Here is a 20,069-nt window from a genome sequence, read left to right as displayed (position 1 = left end):
GCACCCGCTAAAAGGGAAAACCTTAACTCTAAATTTAAATTTAAAATAAAATGCATAATGACTACTACAGCACACAAGATTCTTTTAGTAACAAAAAATTAAACCAATTCTTCTTGGCTAGTGGTTTAAATCACATACAACCTGTAGCAACCTGGTCTTTTAAACTACACATTCTTAACAGGTGGGGGGAGGGGACAAAGAGCCTGGTGGTGGTCGCAGATTTTATTTTTTAAAAATTAAACAGAGACACCAGTTAATACAACTATCTAATAAGCTAATCACCTCATAACAATATCTAATGCACTTTGAGAGAGAATGTGCAAGTAATAAAAGCAGAAGGGGATCCTTCCTGAATTCTTTAGCTGAAACCCCCAGAGCAAATCCTCATCACCAAGGCCCTCCGTTTGTGCGCCTCGACGGTGTTAGTTATTTGCATTTTCCTGCGGGACAAATAAAAATACTTGATCATCCTCTCACTTCTAGACAGCTCAGATGGGAGTGAAAGGCAGGCTTGGCCTCGCAGGTTCTGCCAAAGACAGGACTACGGAGGCCCAGCTGGCCTCTGACACCAAACACCCCGGTTGCTGTCTGACCTTACCATCTTCGGAAGAAAACAGCCCCTAAGCCTAAACAAACCTCTCCATGTCCACCTCTGCTACTCGACAGGTGGGCAAGGCTGGCGGGCCAGCTCCCAAGGCCGACTTACCCAGATCCAGAGCCTGGTCGCTCCTGAGCAGCGCGGCCTCGGGCTGCTGCTGGCGCTGCAGAGTCCGCGCCTGGCCCGCCAGCCTGCGCACGCGACACTCGGCCGGGAAGCACTTCTCCAGCAGGCCATTCAGCACCACGTTGACTCGCCGGGCCTGCGGCCGGGCCGCCCCCGACTCCACGCAGCGCTTGCACACCGTTAGCCCGCACGGTAGGGTCACCGGCTTATGGAGCAGCCGCTGGCAGCGCGGACAGCCCAGCAGGTCACGGGGCGCGACGGGCGCAGAGGCCGGCTGCTCCTCACGAGGCTCCTCGGGGGCGCGGCCCGGCCTCCCATCCTGCAGCCGCCACTCGCGCCGGCCCAGGGCGCACGCGAGGCTGCCCACCAGCTCCCCTAGCTCCTCGGGCCGCAGCGCCCCGAGCCGCGCGGCGCCACGGAACGCGCCCAGGGCCTCGGGTAAACGGCGCGCGCGAGCCAGCGCGTCCCCCAGCCGCAGGCACAGGCCGCGGTCGGGCTGCGCCAGCCCGGCCAGCATCGAGCGAAAGAGCTCCGCTGCCATTTCATACTCTCCGGCGCGGAAGGCCTCGTCGCCCTTCTCCAAGCGCTTGGCGAACGGCTCCCCGCAGTCGCAGCCGGGGCACTGCGGCGGGGGCGGCGGCGGCGGGACCGGTTCGGGACTCATAGCTGCGAGGCTGCGGCGCTGTAGGCCGGGACGGAAGAAGCCTAGGCGAGAGGATGCTCCGCTGCCTGGGGCCGGGCGGCGGGACCGCGGCCGCCGCCTTCGCAGAAAGCCACGCGCGTCTGGGGGCGGCCGCTCGCGGCCGCGGCTACCACTGGCGGAGGCGGGCGCAAGGCTGGGGCGGTGTCCCCCGCGCGGCGTGGGAGGCCAGTCCCGCAGGGCCACGACCCCACCCGGGCGGGGGCAGGGCAGACACAGCCCGAGTCCCCGCGCAATCCGAGCGCCCTCCTCGCCACGCTCGCTTATGTAACCCAGGCCGCCTGTGAGAACGTGGCGACCCCCTCCCCACGTCCGCGTCGCCTGGAAACGCTCTCCCTCCTGGTCCCAGGGCGGCCGGGCGCGCGTGTGCGTGCGCGTTCGCCTACACGCGCCCTTCGCCGCGCGCTCTCTTCCCGCCGCCGCGGCCGCGCCCGGAACAGGTGTCGGGTGCCGGCCCCGCGCCCAGCTCTCCTCTAGCCGAGGCAGTTACAAAGCACGTCACGAATTTGATTCAGGAAACTCTCTTAGGTGACAGGAGAGCCTGAATGGGCACTGAACAGATCTCCAGCAAGCTTCCTAATGGAACTCTAAATTTTGCGCCGGATATTTTAGGATTGGAATTTAGAACAGTAGTTTTTGTTGTTGTTTTTTTTTTTTTTTAAGATTTTCTTTATTTATTTGACAGACAGAGGTCACAAGTAGGCAGAGAGGGAGGAAGGGAAGCAGACTCCCTGCTGATCAGAGAGCCAGATGTGGGGCTCGATCCTAGGACCCTGGGATCATGACCTGGGCCGAAGGCAGAGGCTTTAACCCACTGAGCCACCCAGGCGCCCCTAGAACAGTAGTTTTAATAGAGAGCCTAAAGAAATCCTGTGCTAGGTGCTGGGAGGAGGAGTCTGAGAAATGGCAATTGTACTGCGCCCTAGATTTAGAAAAGCAGAAATAGGTTTTTTAAAAATGTCTCCTGACTTGGAGTACTGCAGACAGAAGTTGCTGGAAAGAAGGAGTTAAAAGCTAGATTGGTGTATGAGCAATGGTGTCCTGTCTGTGCTCATTACCCAGCTTTTAGAATTCCTCACTAGACCTGGCCTATTGTTTCTCTATTGTTCCACCGTATATATTCTATGTATTTGAATGCAATTAAATGCAATATGCCAAAATCTGTATGTTCGTTATGTCAAGTCGAAATTTCTTTATTCTAAATTTGTGAGGCTTAACATTAAAGCTAGTGACTAAGAAAATATAAAATACCTTAATCAAATCTGGTTGAGGGGAAGGGGAAATGCCTCCTCCTTAGGTGAAGAGAGAAAAATTAGACTATTTTACAAAGGGAAAAAAGAGACAATTTTGGCCAACCTTCTAGTCCTATAATCAATGCAGGGTACATCCCACGACTACCCAGCCCCTTCCATGAATGATTTCCAAGGTCACAGCGCGCGAAGGTCTCTATTTTGACCAATAACAGTTACAGTAAAGTAGGTTTTGATGTGTTTCTCATTACTGAATTATTCCAAACTCTCTTTTTAATCACTTTTGAGTTTTTAAATCTACTTTTATACAGTAACAATTCATTTACTTGAAGTTTGCTTATTTAACAAATTCACAACCAGCAACAGAAAGCTAGGAGAAAAAAGCTGAGAAGTTAGTACTACAAAGACCATACGCTAAAGATTAACACATCTTTCCATTTAAGTCTGCTCTGATTTGTCTCAGTGATGTTTTGTAGTTTTCAGTGTACAGATCTTATACTTTTTTTCACACTTATCCTTAAAATTTTCATAATTTTTGTAATAGTGTAAATAGCATTGTTTTTTAAATTTCAATTTCTGCTTGTTGCTAGTATATAGAATCCAATTATTCATTCCATAGGTTACTTAGAGGTATGTTACTTAGTTTACAAATATTTGAGATTTTTTAGGTAGTTTTCTATTATTGATTCCCATTTTCAATCCACTGTGGTCAGAGAACATACTTTCTATGACTTGACTATGCTTAAAATTTACTGAGACTTGTTTTATCGTTCAACTGTGTAATATATTAGTAAATTGTCCAAGTGCACTTGGAAAGAATGTGTATTCTGTTGCTGGGTGGAATGTTCTATATATGTTAATCAGTTGGTTGGTAATACTGGTCAAGTCTTCTACTTCCTTACTGATGGTCAGTATATATGTTTTACTGATTGTTGGGAGAAGGATATTGAAATTTCCAACCATAATTATGAATTTATTTCACCTTACGGTTTTATCAGTTTTTGCTTCATATATTTTGAAGAATCAGTATTAAGATGTCAATTCTCCCTAAATTGATTTATGAATTCAAATCTATCTCAACCAAAATCCCAGCAAGCAGGAACTTCTGCTCTGACCTCAATTCTAGGAGGAAGGACTATTTGGCAAAGTGGGAGTGATGTGAACTTGCAAGAAATTCTTTGTTAGAGTGAATTACAGACAAGGAAAAAGAAAGTAGTATTATTTAGCATGTACCTTAAGTCTTAAAAAGAATATTTCATAATTTCCAAGGAAAAGATAATCATGAATTATGATGAAACTTTATAACAGAAAGAAGACTCGTAAACATTAATTTCTGCCAGTGTATTATTGTTATTATTTTTTCAGTGTTCCAAGATTCATTATTTATGCACTACACCCAGTGCTCCATGCAATACTTGCCCTCTTTAATACCCACTACCAGGCTCACCTATCCCCCTACCCACCTCCCCTCTAAAACCCTCAGTTTGTTTCTCAGAGTCCACAGTCTCTCATGCTTCATCTGCCCCTCCGATTTCCCCCAACTCACTTTTCCTTTCCTTCTGATGTTCTTCCTTATGCTCCACAAGAAAATGAAACCATATAATTGACTCTTTCTGCTTCATGTACGTATTTCACTCAGCATAATCTCTTCTAGTCCCGTCTATGTTGATGCAAAAGCTGGGTATTTCTGATGGAGGTGTAATATTCCATTGTATATATGGACATTATCTTCTTTATCCATTCTTCTGTTGAAGGACATCTTGGCTCTTTCCCACAGTTTGGCGACTGTGGCCATTGCTGCTATGAACATTGGGGTACAGATGGCCCTTCTTTTCACTACATCTGTATCTTTGGGGTAAATATCCAGTAGTTCAATTACAGTGTCATAGGGAAGCTCTATTTTTAATTTCTTTTTTTTTTTTAAGATTTTATTTCTTTATTTGACAGACAGAGATCACAAGCAGACAGAGAGGCAGGCAGAGAGAGAGGGGAGGAAGCAGGCTCCCCGCTGAGCAGAGAGCCCGACGCGGGGCTCGATCCCAAGACCCTGGGATCATGACCTGAGCCGAAGGCAGCGGCTTAACCCACTGAGCCACCCAGGCACCCCTCTATTTTTAATTTCTTAATGAATCTCCACACTCTTTTCCAAAGTGGCTGCACCAACTTGCATTCCCACCAACAGTGTGGGTTCCCTTTTCTCCCTATCCTCTCCAACACTTGTTGTTTACTGTCTTGTTAATTTTGTCTGCCAATGTATTGTTAATTGAGGTCACAGTGGCAGTGGGAATTGAGGGTCGGTTCAGATTACACCCAACTTCACATGATGTTTTAGACTGTAGCTTTCATTTTGAGTGAAGCAGAATGCCATTGGAGGGTTTTAAGCAGAGAGCTGACATGATTTGACTTACATTTGAAAATGTTCACACTTGTTGTTATGTTAACCTATAGCAGGTTATTGTACAACCTCAATAATAACATAAGAAACTTATACTTCCACTCTCCATCCCACCTTTTGTGCTATTCTGTCCTAGATTTTTTTTCTGGAAAAAAAAAAAAACCTTCATTTTGCCTTTCATTATTTTTAGTGATCACAGAATTCTAAGTAGAATTACTTTCTTTCAGCAATTTTAAAATGTTTTCCATTGCTCTGGCTTACATAGTTTCTGATAAGAAATCTATGATTATTCTTTGTTCCTCTTTAGGTAAGATGTCTTTTTTTTCTTTTGATCACTCTTAAGGTTTTCTGCTTAACACTGTTTTCAGGAATTTGATGTGTCTTACTGTGTTTTTTGGAGGGTAGTTATTTTCCCTTTTTGGGTTAATTGAGCTTCTTAGACTCAATGAATGTATATAGTTTAGATCAAATTGGGAAATTAGGGAGCCATTATTCCTTCAAATATATGTTTCTGTCCCTCCTTTTCTCCTTCTAGTAGTTCAAGTACAGTAGAGTACTTGATATTATCCCCATAGGTCACTGAGGCCCTGTTCATTTATTTTCAGTCTTTTATATCCCTGTGCTTCCTTTTGGATAGTTTTTTGGATACTCTATATGCATTTTGGATACTATTACCATCTACTGTTATGTGTTTAAATTCACTAATCTATTCTTTTGCAGGATCTAATCCATACATTTTTTCCTATCCGGTGATTTTTTCTTAATTTTCAGAGTTTTTTTTGCCCCTTAAAGAATGTTATGCACTTATTAGAAGTGAGATTTACAAAGGATTTTTTAGGACATAGTTTATGAGATGATACACAATAAAATATATTCATTAAAAGCATAAATTAAAAAATAAAACCGAAATTATACAATTTGACCTCAAATTTTAAAATGCAAAGAAAAATGACCAGCAGAAAATATTGCAAATATTAAGAATGGGTGTTGTTCCCAGGAAACAGGATCATATGAGTACTCTAACTGTTTCTCTGGTCTCCTTATACTGTTACTACTTTCAAAACTTCTACAGAGAGCATTATATTGCGTTCAAAGTAAGAATGACAATCCCTTTTTATTTATTTAATGATTTGATTTATTTGAGATAGAACAAGAGTGAGACAGAGAGAGCGTGCACAAGCAGGGGGAGCAGGAGGCAGAATGAGAAGCAGGCTCTCTGCTGAGCAGGCAGCCTGATACAGAGCTCAATCCCAGGACTCTGGGATTATGACCTGAGTTGAAGGCAGACGCTTAACTGACTGAGCCACCAAGGCACCCCGACAATTCATTTTTTAAAAAGCAGTACAAAATGGCTGAGCCATCCAGGTGCCCCATATTACCATTCTTTATCTATTTATTTATTGATGGACCCTTGGATGCTTCCATAGTTTGGCTATTATAAATAGTGATGCAATAAACATAGGAGGGCAGGTATCCCTTTGAATTAGTATTTTTGTATTTGGGGGGTAAATGCGCACTCGTGCAATTACTGGATTGTAAGGTAGTTCTATTTTTAACTCTTTCAAGAACCTCCATACCATTTTCCATAGTGACTACATGGGTTTGCATTGCCACCAGCAGTGCACAAGGGGTTCCTTTTTCTCCAAATCCTCACACCAATACCTGTTGTTTCTTGTGATGTTGATTTTAGCCATTCTGACAGGTATGAAGTGATTTCTCATTGTAGGTTTGATTTGTATTTCCCTGATGATGTGTGATGTTGAGCATTTTTCATGTGTCTGTTGGACAGTGGGATGTCTTTTTGGGGGGCAAGTGTCTGTTCATGTCTTCTGCCTATTTTCTAATTGGATTGTTTGGTTTTGGGGTGTTGAGTTGCATGAGTTCTTTATATACTTTGGATACTAACCCTGTATCAGATATGTCATTTGTAAATATCTTCTTTCATTCAGTAAATTGTCTTTTGGTTTTGTTGTTTCCTATACTGTGCAGGAACTTTTTATTTTGATGTTGTCCCAATAGTTTATTTCTGCTTACCTCAGGAGACATATCTTTAAAAAAAAAGTCGCTACAGCTGATATCAGTGAAATTACTGCCTGTGCTCTCTTCTAGGAATTTTACATTTCATGTCTCACATTTAGGTCTTTAATCTGTTTTGAGTTTATTTTTGTGTGTTTTTTAAGAAAGTGATCCAGTTTCATTCTTTTACATGTAGCTGTCCAGTTTTCCTAACACCATCTGTAGAGGAGACTTTCTGTTTTCCATTGGATATTCTTTCCTGCTTTGTCAAAGAATAATTGACCATATAATTGTGGGTATATTTCAGGGTTTTTCTATTTTGTTCTATTGATCTATGTGTCTATATTTATGCCAGTATATTACTATTTTAATTACTACAGCTTTGAAATATCTCTTGAAGTCTAGAATTTTGGTATCCTCAGTTTTTTTTTCTGTTTTTCAAAATTACTTTGGGTCTTTTGTGTTTCTATACAAATTTTAAGATTGTTTATTCTAGCTCTGTGAAAAAATAATGTTAGTATTTTGATAGGGACTGCATAAAACGTGTAGATTGCTTTGGGTAGTTTAGACATCTTAACAATATTTGTTCTTCCAACCATGAGCATGGCATGTCTTTCCATTTCTTTTCATTGTCTTGAATTTCTTTTGCCCAGATTTTATAGTTTTCAGAGTGTAGATCTTTTACCTCTTTGGTTAAATTTATTCCTAGACATTTCATTCTTTTTGGTGCAGTTGTAAATGGGACTGTTTACTTACTTTCCCTTTCTGCTGCCTCACTATTAGTGTTTAGGAATGCAACAGATTTCTGTACATTGATTTTTTATGTTGTGACTTTACTGAATTCATTTATCAGTTCTAGTAATTTTTTGGTGGAGTTTTTACGGTTTCCCATATATAGTATATCATCTGAAAATAGTGAAAGTTTTACTTCTTTACCAGTTTGGATACTTTTATTTCTTTTTATTGTCTAGTTCTGTGGCTAGGACTTCCAGTACTATGTTGAATAAAAGTGGTGAGAATGGAAATCCCTGTCTTGTTCCTGACATTAGGGGAAAAGCTCTGTTTTTCCCCATTGAGTATGATGTTAGCTGTGGGTTTTTCATATAAGGCCATTATTATGTTCCAGTATGTTCCCTCTAAGCCCACTTTGTTGAAGGTTTTTATCATGAATGGATGTTGGACTTTGTCAAATACTTCTTCTGCATCTCTTGGAATGATCACATAGTTTTTATTCTTTCTCTTATTGATGCAATATATCACATTGATTGATTTGTGAATATGGAACCACGCTTGCATCTTGGGAATAAATTCCATTTAATTGTGGTGGATGATTTTTTTAATGTATTTGGTTTGTTAGTATTTTGTTGGTTTGGATTTGGTTTGTTAGTATTTTGTTGAGGTTTTTTGCATCTTTGTTTATCAGAAATATTGGCTTGTAGTGTGCTCTCTGCCTCTTTCTCTCTCTCTTTTTTGGTATCTTTATCTGGTTTTGGTATCAGGGTGATAATGGACTTGGAGAATGAATTTGGAAGTTTTTCTTTTTTCATTTTTTGTAATAGTTGGGAGAAGAATAAAGATTAACTCTTCTTTAAATATTTGGTATCATTGCCCCTAAAAGCCTTCTGATCCTGGACTTAGTTTGTTGGGAGTTTTTTGATTATTGATTCAATTTCATTGCTGGTAATCAGTCTGTTCAAATGTTCTTTTACCTCACTTTTGGTAGGTTATATGTTTCTAGGAATTTACATATTTCTTCCATGCTGTCCAATTTATTAGCATATAGTTTTTCATAATATTCTCTTATAATACTTTATATTTCTGTGGTGTCTATTGCTAGATCTCCTCTTTCATTTCTGATTTTGTTTATTTGCCCCCCCCCCCATCTTTTTGATGAGACTGGCTAGAGATTTATCCATTTTGTTGATCTTTTCAAGGAATCATCTACTGGTTTCATTGGTTTCATCTACTGGTTCTATTGGTTTTTTTAGTTTCTGAATCATTCATTTCTGTTCTAATCTTTATTATTTCCTTCCTTCCGCTGATTTCAGGTTTTGTTTGTTTTTTTCCTAGCTCCTTTAGACGTAAGTTTAGGTTGTGATTTTTGTGATTTTTCTTGCTTCTTAAGGTAGACCTGAATTGTTATAAAATTCCTTCATAGAACCACTTTTGCTGCATCCCAAAGGTTTTGCTCCATTGTGTTTTCATTTTCGTGAAATTTTTATTTCTTCTTTGATTTCTTGATTGACCCATTCATTGTTTAGTAGCATGCTATTTAACCTCCTTGTATTCGTGCTCTCTCCAGATTTTTTCTTGTGGTTGATTTCTAGTTTCATAGTGTTGTGGTCAGAAAAGATGCATGGTATGACTTCAATCTTTTTGAATTTGTTAAGACTTGTTTTGTGGCCTAATATGTGATATATTCTGGAGAATGTTCCATGTGCATTTGAAAAGAATGTGTATTTTGTAGAAGTTCTGAATGTATCTGTTAAATCCATCTGGTCTGGCATATCATTCAAAGCCATTGTTTCCTTATTGATTTTCTGTTTGGATGATCTGTCCATCCAGGTAGATTGATTATTGAAGTCCCCTACTACTATTGTGTTACTATATATTAGTTCCTTTATGTTTGTTATTAACTTTTATGTATTTGGGTGCTCCTATGTTCGGTATATAATTTCTATGTCTTCTTGTTGGATTGTCCCCTTTCTTACTACTTAGTATCCCTCTTTTTCTCTTGTTACAGTATTTGTTTACAGTCCATTTTGTCTGATATAAGTAATGCTACCCAAGTTTTCTTTTGACATCATTTGCATGATATGTGTCTTTTCATCTCCTCACTTGTAGACAACATATAGATGGGTCTTATTTATTTTATATTTTATATTTATTTTATTTATATTTTGCCTACTCCATCATCCTAAGTCTTTTGATTAGAACATTTAGTCCATTTACATCCAAAGTAATTATTATTTTTTTAAAATAATATTTTATTTATTTATTTGACACACAGAGAGAGAGATCACAAGCAGGCAGAGAGGCAGGCAGAAAGAGAGGGGGAAGCAGGCTCCCTGCTGAGCAGAGCCTGATGTGGGACTTGATCCCAGGACCCTGAGATCACGACCGGAGCCGAAGTCAGAAGCTTAACCCACTGAGCCACCCAGGCGCCCCAAAGTAATTATTGATAATATGTATTTATTCCCATTTTATTACTTGATTTGTGGTTGGTTTTATAGTTTTTCTCTGATCCTTTCTCCTCTTGCTCTCTTTCATGGTTTGTTGGCTTTCTTTAGTGATATACTTGGATTCCTTTCTCTTTATTCTTTGCATATCTCTTACTGGTTTTTGATTTGTGGTTACCATTAGGTTTATATATAACATCTTCTGCAAGTTGCTTCTGTTTTATATATGTATATACACATATATATATATATATATTCTGTTTTATAACCCTATATATAGGAGTATATATAGAGTTATATATAGGTTATATATAACCCATATATATATATGAACCTATGTAAGGTTATATATATATACATATATATATCTTGCAGAAGTTGTTATATATAACCCTATAATAGGTCATATATATACATGTATATGTATATATATACATATGTATTTATGTTATAAATATACATATATATGTATATATATATAACCTTATACAGGTTCATATGTATATATATATATATATATATATATATAATCTTTTATATATATAACCTATATATAGGGTTATATATAACAACTTCTGCAAGTTTTGATGGTTGCTCAAGTTTGGACCCATTTCTTACTTCTCTCCCTACCCCATGTTCTAGGTTATGGTGTCATCATAACATCCTTTTGTTTTTATGAATTCCTTGACTGATTTTTACAGAAATACTTATTTTTACTGCTTTGTTTTTTACTTCTCATACTCTCACTTTTGGTCTTTCCTTTCCACTTAAAAGTCCCCTTTAATATTTCTTGTAGGACTTATTTAGTGGTCATGAACTCCTTTAGCTTTTGTTTGTCTTGGAAACTCTTTATGTCTCCTTCTTTTCTGATGATAGCCTTGTTGGGTAGAGTATTCTTGGCTGCAGAGTTTTTCCTTTCAGCACTCTGCATATATCATGCCAAGTTCTTCTGACCTGAAAAGTTTCTGCTGAAAAATCTGCTGAAAGCCTTTGGGATTTCCCCTTGTATTTAACTGTCTTTTCTCTTGCTTCCTTTAAAACTTTTTCTTTATCACTACTTTTAATTATTGTGTGTCATGTGGATCTTGTTGGGTCAGTTTTTTTAGGGAGAATCTTTGTGCCTCCTGGATCTGGATATCTGTGTCCTTCCCCAGATTAGGAAATTTTTCAGCTATTATTTCTTCAAATAAATTTTCTACTCCCCTTTCTCTCTTCTTCTTCTTCTTCTGGGACTCCTATATTATGAATGCTATTATGTATGATGAAATTACAAATTCCCTAAGACTATTCTCAGTTTGCATAACTCTAATTTGCTCAGATTTATTAATTTCCAATTTTCAGTCTTCCAGGTCATTGATTCATTCCTCTGTTTCATCTAGCTTTCTATTTATTTCATCAAGTGTATATTAAAGTGAATTTATATCTTCTTCATCTCTGACTGGTTCTTTTTTTTTTAATCTCTTTATAAAGGGTTCCACTAATGTCCTCCACTTTTTCTCAAGTTCAGTGGGTATTTTTATGATCATTACTCTAAAATCTCTATCAGGCGTATTACTTATATCATTTTCACTTTGGTCTTTTGTTGTGGTTTGGTCCTGTTCTTTCACTGGGGAGATATTCCTCTATCTTCTCATTTTGTCTAACTCTATGTCTATTTTTTGTGTATTAGGAAAGTAGGTTACATCTCTTGCCCTTGAAAGTAATAACTTTATGAAAAAGAGGTCCTGTAGTGCCCTGCAGTGCAGTGTGTCCTGTTCCCCAGGGAATGGTACTTCAGAGTGATTCCTGGGTGTGTTGTTCATGCCCTACTGTTTAGTTCTGGCATATTTACCCTTCAATCCAGTTGTCTGGAGAGGCTCTCTTTGCCTGTTGTGAGCAGTGTTTGTTCCCTGGCTAAGTGGAGTACATTTTAACAAGATTTGTGCTGGTCGGCTTACAAAATGAGACCTGTTACCACTGCCACTGGAACTAAGGCCGTGCCAAAACTGCAGGTGGGAAGTCAGGGTGCTGGCAAGTTTTTTGCTGCTTCTCAGGTAGGAACCCTGCAGCACCAGGACTGAGGCAAACATGACTGGGAAGTGGGGATCTGCTGAAGCATCATGGGGGGCTAACTTGGTGTAAGCAAGTCAGGTAGGAAATATTGGTGCCATGTTGGCTCCCACAAGTGGTACTGTGTTTGTGCTTGGGGGCAGAGGAGGGAAAAGGTGCCTGACAGTTCTTTTGTTCCTGGAGGGGTCTTCCTGTGATTCCTGCCTCTCTGGGCCACCCTCCGAGATGAGTAAACACTCTCCCTCCAGTCTGCCCATGACATTTTTTCAAACTGCTTCTTCCCTGCTATATCTCTGCCATTTGAATGCTGTCTCCTTAACAATGGGGTCTCAGATTCTTAATGCCCTGTAGACTCACCCAGACCGAGCCCTCTAATTTTTAAAATTCTAGGCCCTAAGTCCTGCTGATTATAAGAACTCATGAGATTTGGCCCCTCTCACTTTTCAAAGCCAAATGTTATGGGGATTTGTTTTCCCAGTGCAGACTCCCTAGTGTGATAGTCTGTTTTGCCCTTCTCCATGCCACTTGCTCCCTACACACCACGGACCGCCACGGTCCATTTCAGTCCCAAACCATATCTTCCTCTTCCTACTTTCCTTGATGTAGCCTCTTCTCTCTTTATTTGTGGAGTTTGTTCTGCCAGCCTTCAGATCATTTTGGAGGTTATTTTGGAGTTATGTTCTATCCATGGGACAAGTTAAGTTTAGGGTCCTCTCACTCCACCATCTTCCCTACCTCTCACCCCCACCCCATCTAGTAATCTCAAGATTGTTTTTAATATCTAGAAATTCCATTTGGTTCTTTTATATATTTTTTACTTCTTTCCTTAGTATATTAATCTATATTAATATTTTATTAATTTAAACAGAATTATAGTAGCTCTTTTAATGTACTTTAATGTCAATTCCATCATTTCTATAATTTTTGGACCTGCTTCTATTGTCTAATTTTTCTCCTAGTTATGGGTCACATTTTTCTGTTTCCTGGCATGTCTGGTAATTCTTAATTGGATGCTGGAAATTGTAAATTTTATTTTGATGAGTGTCTGGATTTTTGTTTGTTCTTAAATGTGTGTAGGGGATTTTTCTGATAGGTTATCTTCAACTCTTTTGGATGTTTTTTTTAAGTTTTGTTATGATTCATCTGGAGTTGCCTTTTATTTTAGGGATAGGGCAGCCTCATTTAAAAATATATTTTTAAAAATATTTTATTTATTTTTTAAATTGTTATTTATTTTTTTATTTAAGGGCTGGCCTGCTTCTAAGATATGGCTCTTTTTGATGTTTCTTTTTATTTATTTCTTTATTTCTTTATTTGACATACAGAGATCATAATAGGCAGAGAGAGAGAGAGAGAGGGAGAGGGAAGCAGGCTCCCCACTGAGCAGAGAACCCGATGCAGGGCGCGATTTCGGGACCCTGAGACCATGACCCAAGCCAAAGGCAGAGGCTTAACCCACTGAGCCATCCAGGTACCCCTCTTTTTGAAGTTTCTATTGAATGGCTTGAATGATTATGGAGGACTCTTTACTCTGGCTAATGGTGAATTTACATAATTTCTAGGACTGTCTGAATTCTGGGAACCATTCAGCTCATTACTCTCTGACTTTTGTCCTGCCTCATGGAGTTATATCCTATTATTCAGGAAAGACTCAAGGAGACATCCATGCAAATTTCTGTGGCCCTTTGTCTCTTTCATTCTGTTACTCTCTTCTCTCTTGTACTCTGCCCCACAACTTCTAGTGGCCTGTACTCCTATCTCTGTTTCCTAAACTCCATGAGAGTTTTCTTCTATGTTTGGGATACCCTCCCCATTCCATGATCCAAACAAGTAGATGGTTGGGATATTATGGGGATAAATATATACATACTTTTTGCATGAATGGAATAATACAGAATAAGCTGTCTCATGTATACAATATTTACTATTGAAACAGAAACAACCCCTCTCCTATTTTAGAATCTAATTTTCTCTAAGCTTTAGGTTAATCTGATGAGTAGATGAAGTAAACCCATAGAAGAAAGCTATTTAAGCAAACAACTTTTCTTCCCCCAGGCATTCCAGAAGAAAAGGAGGGAAAAAAGAAACTGATATTTTAAAGTTTTCTTCAGCATCTTCACTCAGTAAGATTAATTTAAAACTATTTCAGTGTAGCATGGATGTTAAGTGAAATGACAATGCAGGAAACATGATGGGAAGATGACCAGCCTGAGAATAAAGAAACTTAGATTCTAGTTTCAATTATAAACTGTTACTCTGTGATTTATGGCTTCAATTCTCTTATCTATAAATGAGGCACTGACCAATGTCCTGCCCAATCCCAAACTGTTTTCAGGATTGAATAAGCTAGTATACATGGAAGTGGTTATAAACTATAAAGGAAGGGTCAGACTGAAAGATTATTAGAATGATCAAGATTAAATCATTTTGGGAGTAATTTAAGGCATCCATAATGACACGTCCAATTAGGAGAAGCCAGTCAGATTAAACATCGTGAACATGGCAAGGGTCAGTAGCCTTGACAAGGGTTTCAGAGTCTGAGCAGAGTGGTAGGCAAGTACTCCAAGGCCAGATTGTAGGTACCCCTATTTTTGTCATGATAGGACCCCTCAGAAGCCAACTTTCAGATATAAGCCTATTGAATGCTTTCTCCTCTGTGCTATTTTTTTTTTTAAAGAATTTTTATTTATTTACTTGAGGGAGAGCATGAGAGGAGAGAGGTCAGAAGGAGAAGCAGACTCCCTGCTAAGCAGGAAGCCTGATGTGGGACTCCCTCCCAGGACTCCAGGATCATGACCTGAGCGGAAGGCAGTCGCTTAACCAACTGAGCCACCCAGGCACCCCTCCTCCATGTTGTTCTAAAGACTCCTTTTGTCTCCTTTGCTACTATTGTAGCAAGCTCTGTCCTTCCCAATTAGTGCTCATGGCCCTTCCCAGCTCCCTCCCACAACATCCTTGGCTGAGGAGACTTCAGGTCGTCTCCTTATTGTTCCGCCCCCATTAAGAAGTATCATTCCTGGGCTGCCCACCCAACCAGCTGGCATTCTTCTGGACTGTGACAGTCAGAAACTCTAATTAACTGCTGCCTAATTATCAACTAATTAAGGACACCTGCTAGGGAGATCGGCCCCTCTGATCCAGGTTCCTGCTATAGCTGTCACAGTTAATTTACTCCTGGATAATCAAGGGCTGACTATGGCCTTGTTTTCACCATGATGTTTGATTATCTGTAAATTGGCTCCCCCTTGGTAATCTGGATAATGGGGAATAGCCTATACTATAGGGAAAGCAGAGTGGGGTTTCTCAAACTTTACTGCTCAGAAGGAGGGGGTCTACAAACCAGATCACTGGCATCACCTGGAGCGACTTAGAAATGAAAGATCTCAGGTCCTGCCTCAGATATGTTCAATCAGATTATGCATTTTAACCAGAGTGGCTGTGCTTTGAGTTTGAGAAGCTCTGTTCTAGACCAAGCCATACCCCTCAGAGAGCAGTGGAAAGTTGCCAGAGGCACCAGCAAGCATACAAGGACAGCAACTCCCACAATGTGAGAAAGAGATCAAACGGACAATGACCGCTGGAGGAATGAAGGGGGAGACAGTTACCACCGGCTTGAAGGGAAAGGCAGTGGATCACTCTCAAGGCCAGAACCAGAGGGTTCCAACTACCTGCAGAGGAAGTTCCCCTTATCAACAGTGGGGCAATGACAATTTGAGTGGGACAGCCCACCTACCCAAATAAGCTCTAAGACATATTAATATGAATAAACCCTGGTTTCTGAATAATTTTAATTTCAAAACAGCAATATTCATCTAACACACTTAAACAAGATCAAAATGAGCAAGAGTGTACAGAATGAAGCAAGGATTTATACCAAAAAGCCAAGAAAAGTCAAAATCTAAGAATAAGAATACATTAAAATAGACAACAGTTATATACTCTATTGTTAAGTGTTTGTCGTCTTGGTATCAGGGAGAACAGTCAAGAAGATGTCATCACAGAGGAATGGTGGGAAAAAGTTGAGATAAGGAATTAAAAGACCTGGCTTTGAATTTTGTTTCCACCTTAATACTCAATAGTTTCATGCCTTCAATTTTGTTGACAATCTTTGATAAAATAGGATTAAAAGGGGGGTGTTGTGAGAATCAGCCAAGACAGCTGGAAAACACCAGCTTTACCTGGCACCCTCATCAGTGTACAGTATATAATTCATTCCTTCATTCCTCAATGCAAGATGATGTTGCTCGTAGCAGGGCCTGGGGTTGGCAGCACTCTTGGGCATGGGAATGCTGCAGGATATAACTCCTGTCTCTTGTAACATCAAACAGTCTCTTTTAGAAAGGAGTCATTTTCAGGTCTTTGGGTGGAGTTCTGGTTAATGTGCCCAAGAGTAGGGACCCATCCCAGCCCTGTACTGGCCAGAAAGATCCAAGACAAAAGTGAAAATCATCTTTTCAATTTTGAAAAATATGAAACTCCCTCACTTTTCTCCAGGTATTTATATGTTTTCTGCAATATTGCTTAACATGGAGAACTTGCTTTTTCTCAGCCCAAAGGGACCTAGATACACTCCTCTCAATTTTATTTTATAGCTAACTTGATCATATAAAAGGGATTCAGGTATTTTGATATATTGCAAGTCTCAGCAGAAAACCAGAAAAGAAAAGAAAAAAAAATCAAGCGTATGAGGCGGATAGAAAATTTATATGTATTATTGTTAGTCGAGTAAAAAGGAAAGAAAAAAATAAACTGGAAGAAAAGAGGTAAAATCACTGAGAGAAGTTCTGATTACAAAATAAGACTTAGGTAGCAGATTTTATAAACCTACATGCTGAGCCAAATGAATATTCATTCATGCAGCCCGTAATGCAACAACAGTGAGAGCAAGGAAGGTACGGGCCACAAGTGAATGAGTCATTAATAAAACATTAAAAGCCTCTTCTCACTGGATAGTCAATACAAGATGTGCTGAAGCATAAAAATGTGCAATTTAATAAATAGTATGGCTTAACAAGTGGGTGGAAAAAACACTCAAATCCATGTAAATCATGCTGAAGATATTGTTAAAAGATTTTATGAAATGCCTTGGGAAAAAAAATATGCTGATCGCTCACAGATGTTGGTGGGCAATTTTGAACACATTTAGGGTTTTAAATTATTTTTCCTTTTCTAAATCACTCACTTTGTTGTTTAAAAAAGGCTGGGGGAGGAATGCTCAGAAAAAAGAAAAAAGTACACAAATGAGGAAGGAGGAAGGGGAGGAAGAGAAACTGTGGGGAAAAAAAAATTGGGACTTTCTATTTGAGATAACAAAAGAAAAGGATCTAGGATTCATAGTGAACCTCACACACAAAAAATTAAGGCAGTATTATGGTATACTTAGATAAAAGTTAAGTGTAAAAAATAAGTGTATTTATTGTCATGGTTAAAAACAAGAATACAGTGTGTTTTAGAAAGAGCACTGGAAACCTGGTGATTCACAGACCTGTCCCTGGGGATAAAAATATATGTTTATAAAAAATAAAAAAAATTAAAAAAAAAAAAGAGCACTGGATAGGGGTTAGGAGTTTCTAAAAGTGAATGCCATGTACATTGTGTTCATGAGGATTTTGTGGTCCTATTCAGGCTCAGTGGGAAGTAGTGCGGGACTGATTTCTGCCAGAGATTACTGGTTCATATTGGATAAACTAGTAAGTTAGTTCATGTTGTTATGAAGAAACTCTGGGAATCTGCATTTTTTTCCTAATTTGTTTAAGCCTAAATTTCCTAATCTATAGGAAGGAGAATAAATAAAATGATGAGACTCAGAGGGAACCTGGGAGCATAGCTGAATTGGACAGGATACCCACTGTCAGAGCTGGGTTCTGTGGTGAAGTATTCAGAACAAGGGGCAAATCAAGTCTATCTGCTTGAAATGGCCACATTCGGGCTCTAGAAAGGCCAACATAAACCCATGTTTGAGGGATAAGGGCTAGAATTAAAGTTTGAATCTCAGGGTCAAAAATCCCAACTCAAGACTAAGTTCAGAAAAATAAATTTGAGGAAAAAATAAAAAGAAGGATTTCTTATTCTGAAAGAAGGATGCAAAATTCTAATGGCATCATAATTTTCTCTCTCCTTTAAATCTCCTCCTAAAAATGGACACAAAAATGAAGCCAGCAAAAGAAAACCCATGGACCACATCTTCAGTAAAACTAAGTGGCAAGATATCCCACAAGACCTAAAGTATGTATAAGTAGGACAGACCATCTGCCAAAAAGAAGGCCTTCACAGGTCCCACATGAGATATGCAGTTTGTGGAGGGGAAAGAAGAGTGCAACAATGGACCCCCACTTGTGTGGAAACCTGTACAGTGGGTCTGAAAAAATTGGCAGAATGGGAGTAGTCTCTACAGAATTAGAACAGAACAGTCTCAAAGTTCCTGGGTAAGCTCAGAGTATATTCTCTAATAGCATAGATGACAGGGGGTAGAACTGATAAATGTGAGGATAGATCCATAAAACTCTCCCAAACTAAACAGCGAAAAGTGACTCAGAAGAAGGGACAGAGCCCTACAGAATTATTATGAATAATAGAAGATCTGGCATTATTATCACTGGAGTCCCAAAGAGACAAGAAGGGAAGTCGAACTAAAAGAATAAAAGAAATAATCAGTGCACATTTGGTGAAAGATGCAAACTTGCAGATTCAAGAAACATAATGAATCTCAAATAAAATAAACCCAAAGAAAATGAAATCAAGACATATGGTATTAGTTTTCTATAGCTGTCATAACAAGTTACCACAAATTAAAAACATAACAAGCTTATTACCTTATAGTTCTGTAAGTCAGAAATCCAGTATAAATTTCATCAGACTAAAATCAGGTTGCTACGTTCCTTTCTGGAGACTGGGGGAGAATGTGTTTCCTTGCCTTTTCCAGATTCTAGAGGCTGCCCATGTTATTTGGCTCCATCTTCAAAGCCAGCAATGTCACATTTCTCTGTGCCTTCTTTAGCTGTCACATTGTTCTCTGACTATAAATGGGAAAATTTGGTTGTACTCACCCAGATAAACCAGGATAATCTTCCCGCTTCAGAGACCTTAACCTAATAAATACATCTACAAAGCCCCTTTGCCATGTAAGGTAATACATTCACAGGTAATGGGCATTAGAGCCTAGATGTCTTTGGAGGTGTTATTTTGCCTACCACAGGCATTGTAATTAAACTTCTGAAAACCAAAAGCAATGAAAAAAAAGTCTTGAAAGCACAGATAAATAAAGCACTTCCTATGGGGATGCACCAATTAAAATGACAGTGGGTCTCATCTGCCACCATGGAGACCAGAAGAAAGTGACACATATTTTTCAAGTGATGAAAGAAAAAAAAAGTCAGCTGCAAAATTCATTATCACCAGTGAGATCTAAAGAATAAAGGGGAAATAAAGACCTCAGATGAAGGACAACTAAAGGAATTTGTCACTAGCAAATATGCTATCCAACATCAGAAAATGGCAGAATGTCTGATAAAAAGATTAATGATATGCTGTTAAAAGAAATTCACTTCAAATTCAATAACATTAAGCAGGTTGACAGTAAAAGGATGTAAAAATATATCCCATGGAAACATCAGTTTAAAAATTAAATTTAAGATTATTAAAAATATGTGTAGTGATATCTCCTATTTCATTCTTGATATTACATTTAAATGATTAAAATTTACTTATTTTTAATTTAGAATTTTAGTTTTTTAGACAGTGGACTTTACTAATATGT

The 20,069-nt window shown here is 39.2% G+C and overlaps 1 protein-coding gene across 1 annotated transcript in view; it reads right to left on the bottom strand.

Annotated features, from left to right (window-relative positions):
- The window catches only part of LONRF2 (LON peptidase N-terminal domain and ring finger 2), a 46,008-nt gene extending 44,508 nt beyond the window's left edge, over positions 1 to 1,500 (bottom strand). The window contains exon 1 of the mRNA XM_004753021.3: positions 707 to 1,500. Coding sequence (XP_004753078.1) covers positions 707 to 1,388 — 682 coding nt within the window. The 5' untranslated portion in view covers positions 1,389 to 1,500. The remainder of the gene's footprint in view (positions 1 to 706) is intronic.
- Positions 1,501 to 20,069: the final 18,569 nt, after the last annotated feature.

The sequence above is a fragment of the Mustela putorius genome, unplaced genomic scaffold, assembly GCF_011764305.1.
Source record: "Mustela putorius furo isolate JIRA1106 unplaced genomic scaffold, ASM1176430v1.1 tig00000224_pilon_pilon_pilon, whole genome shotgun sequence".
NCBI lineage: Eukaryota > Metazoa > Chordata > Mammalia > Carnivora > Mustelidae > Mustela > Mustela putorius.
Note: the sequence above shows the minus strand (reverse complement) of the source record. Positions and strands in the feature narration are given on the sequence as shown.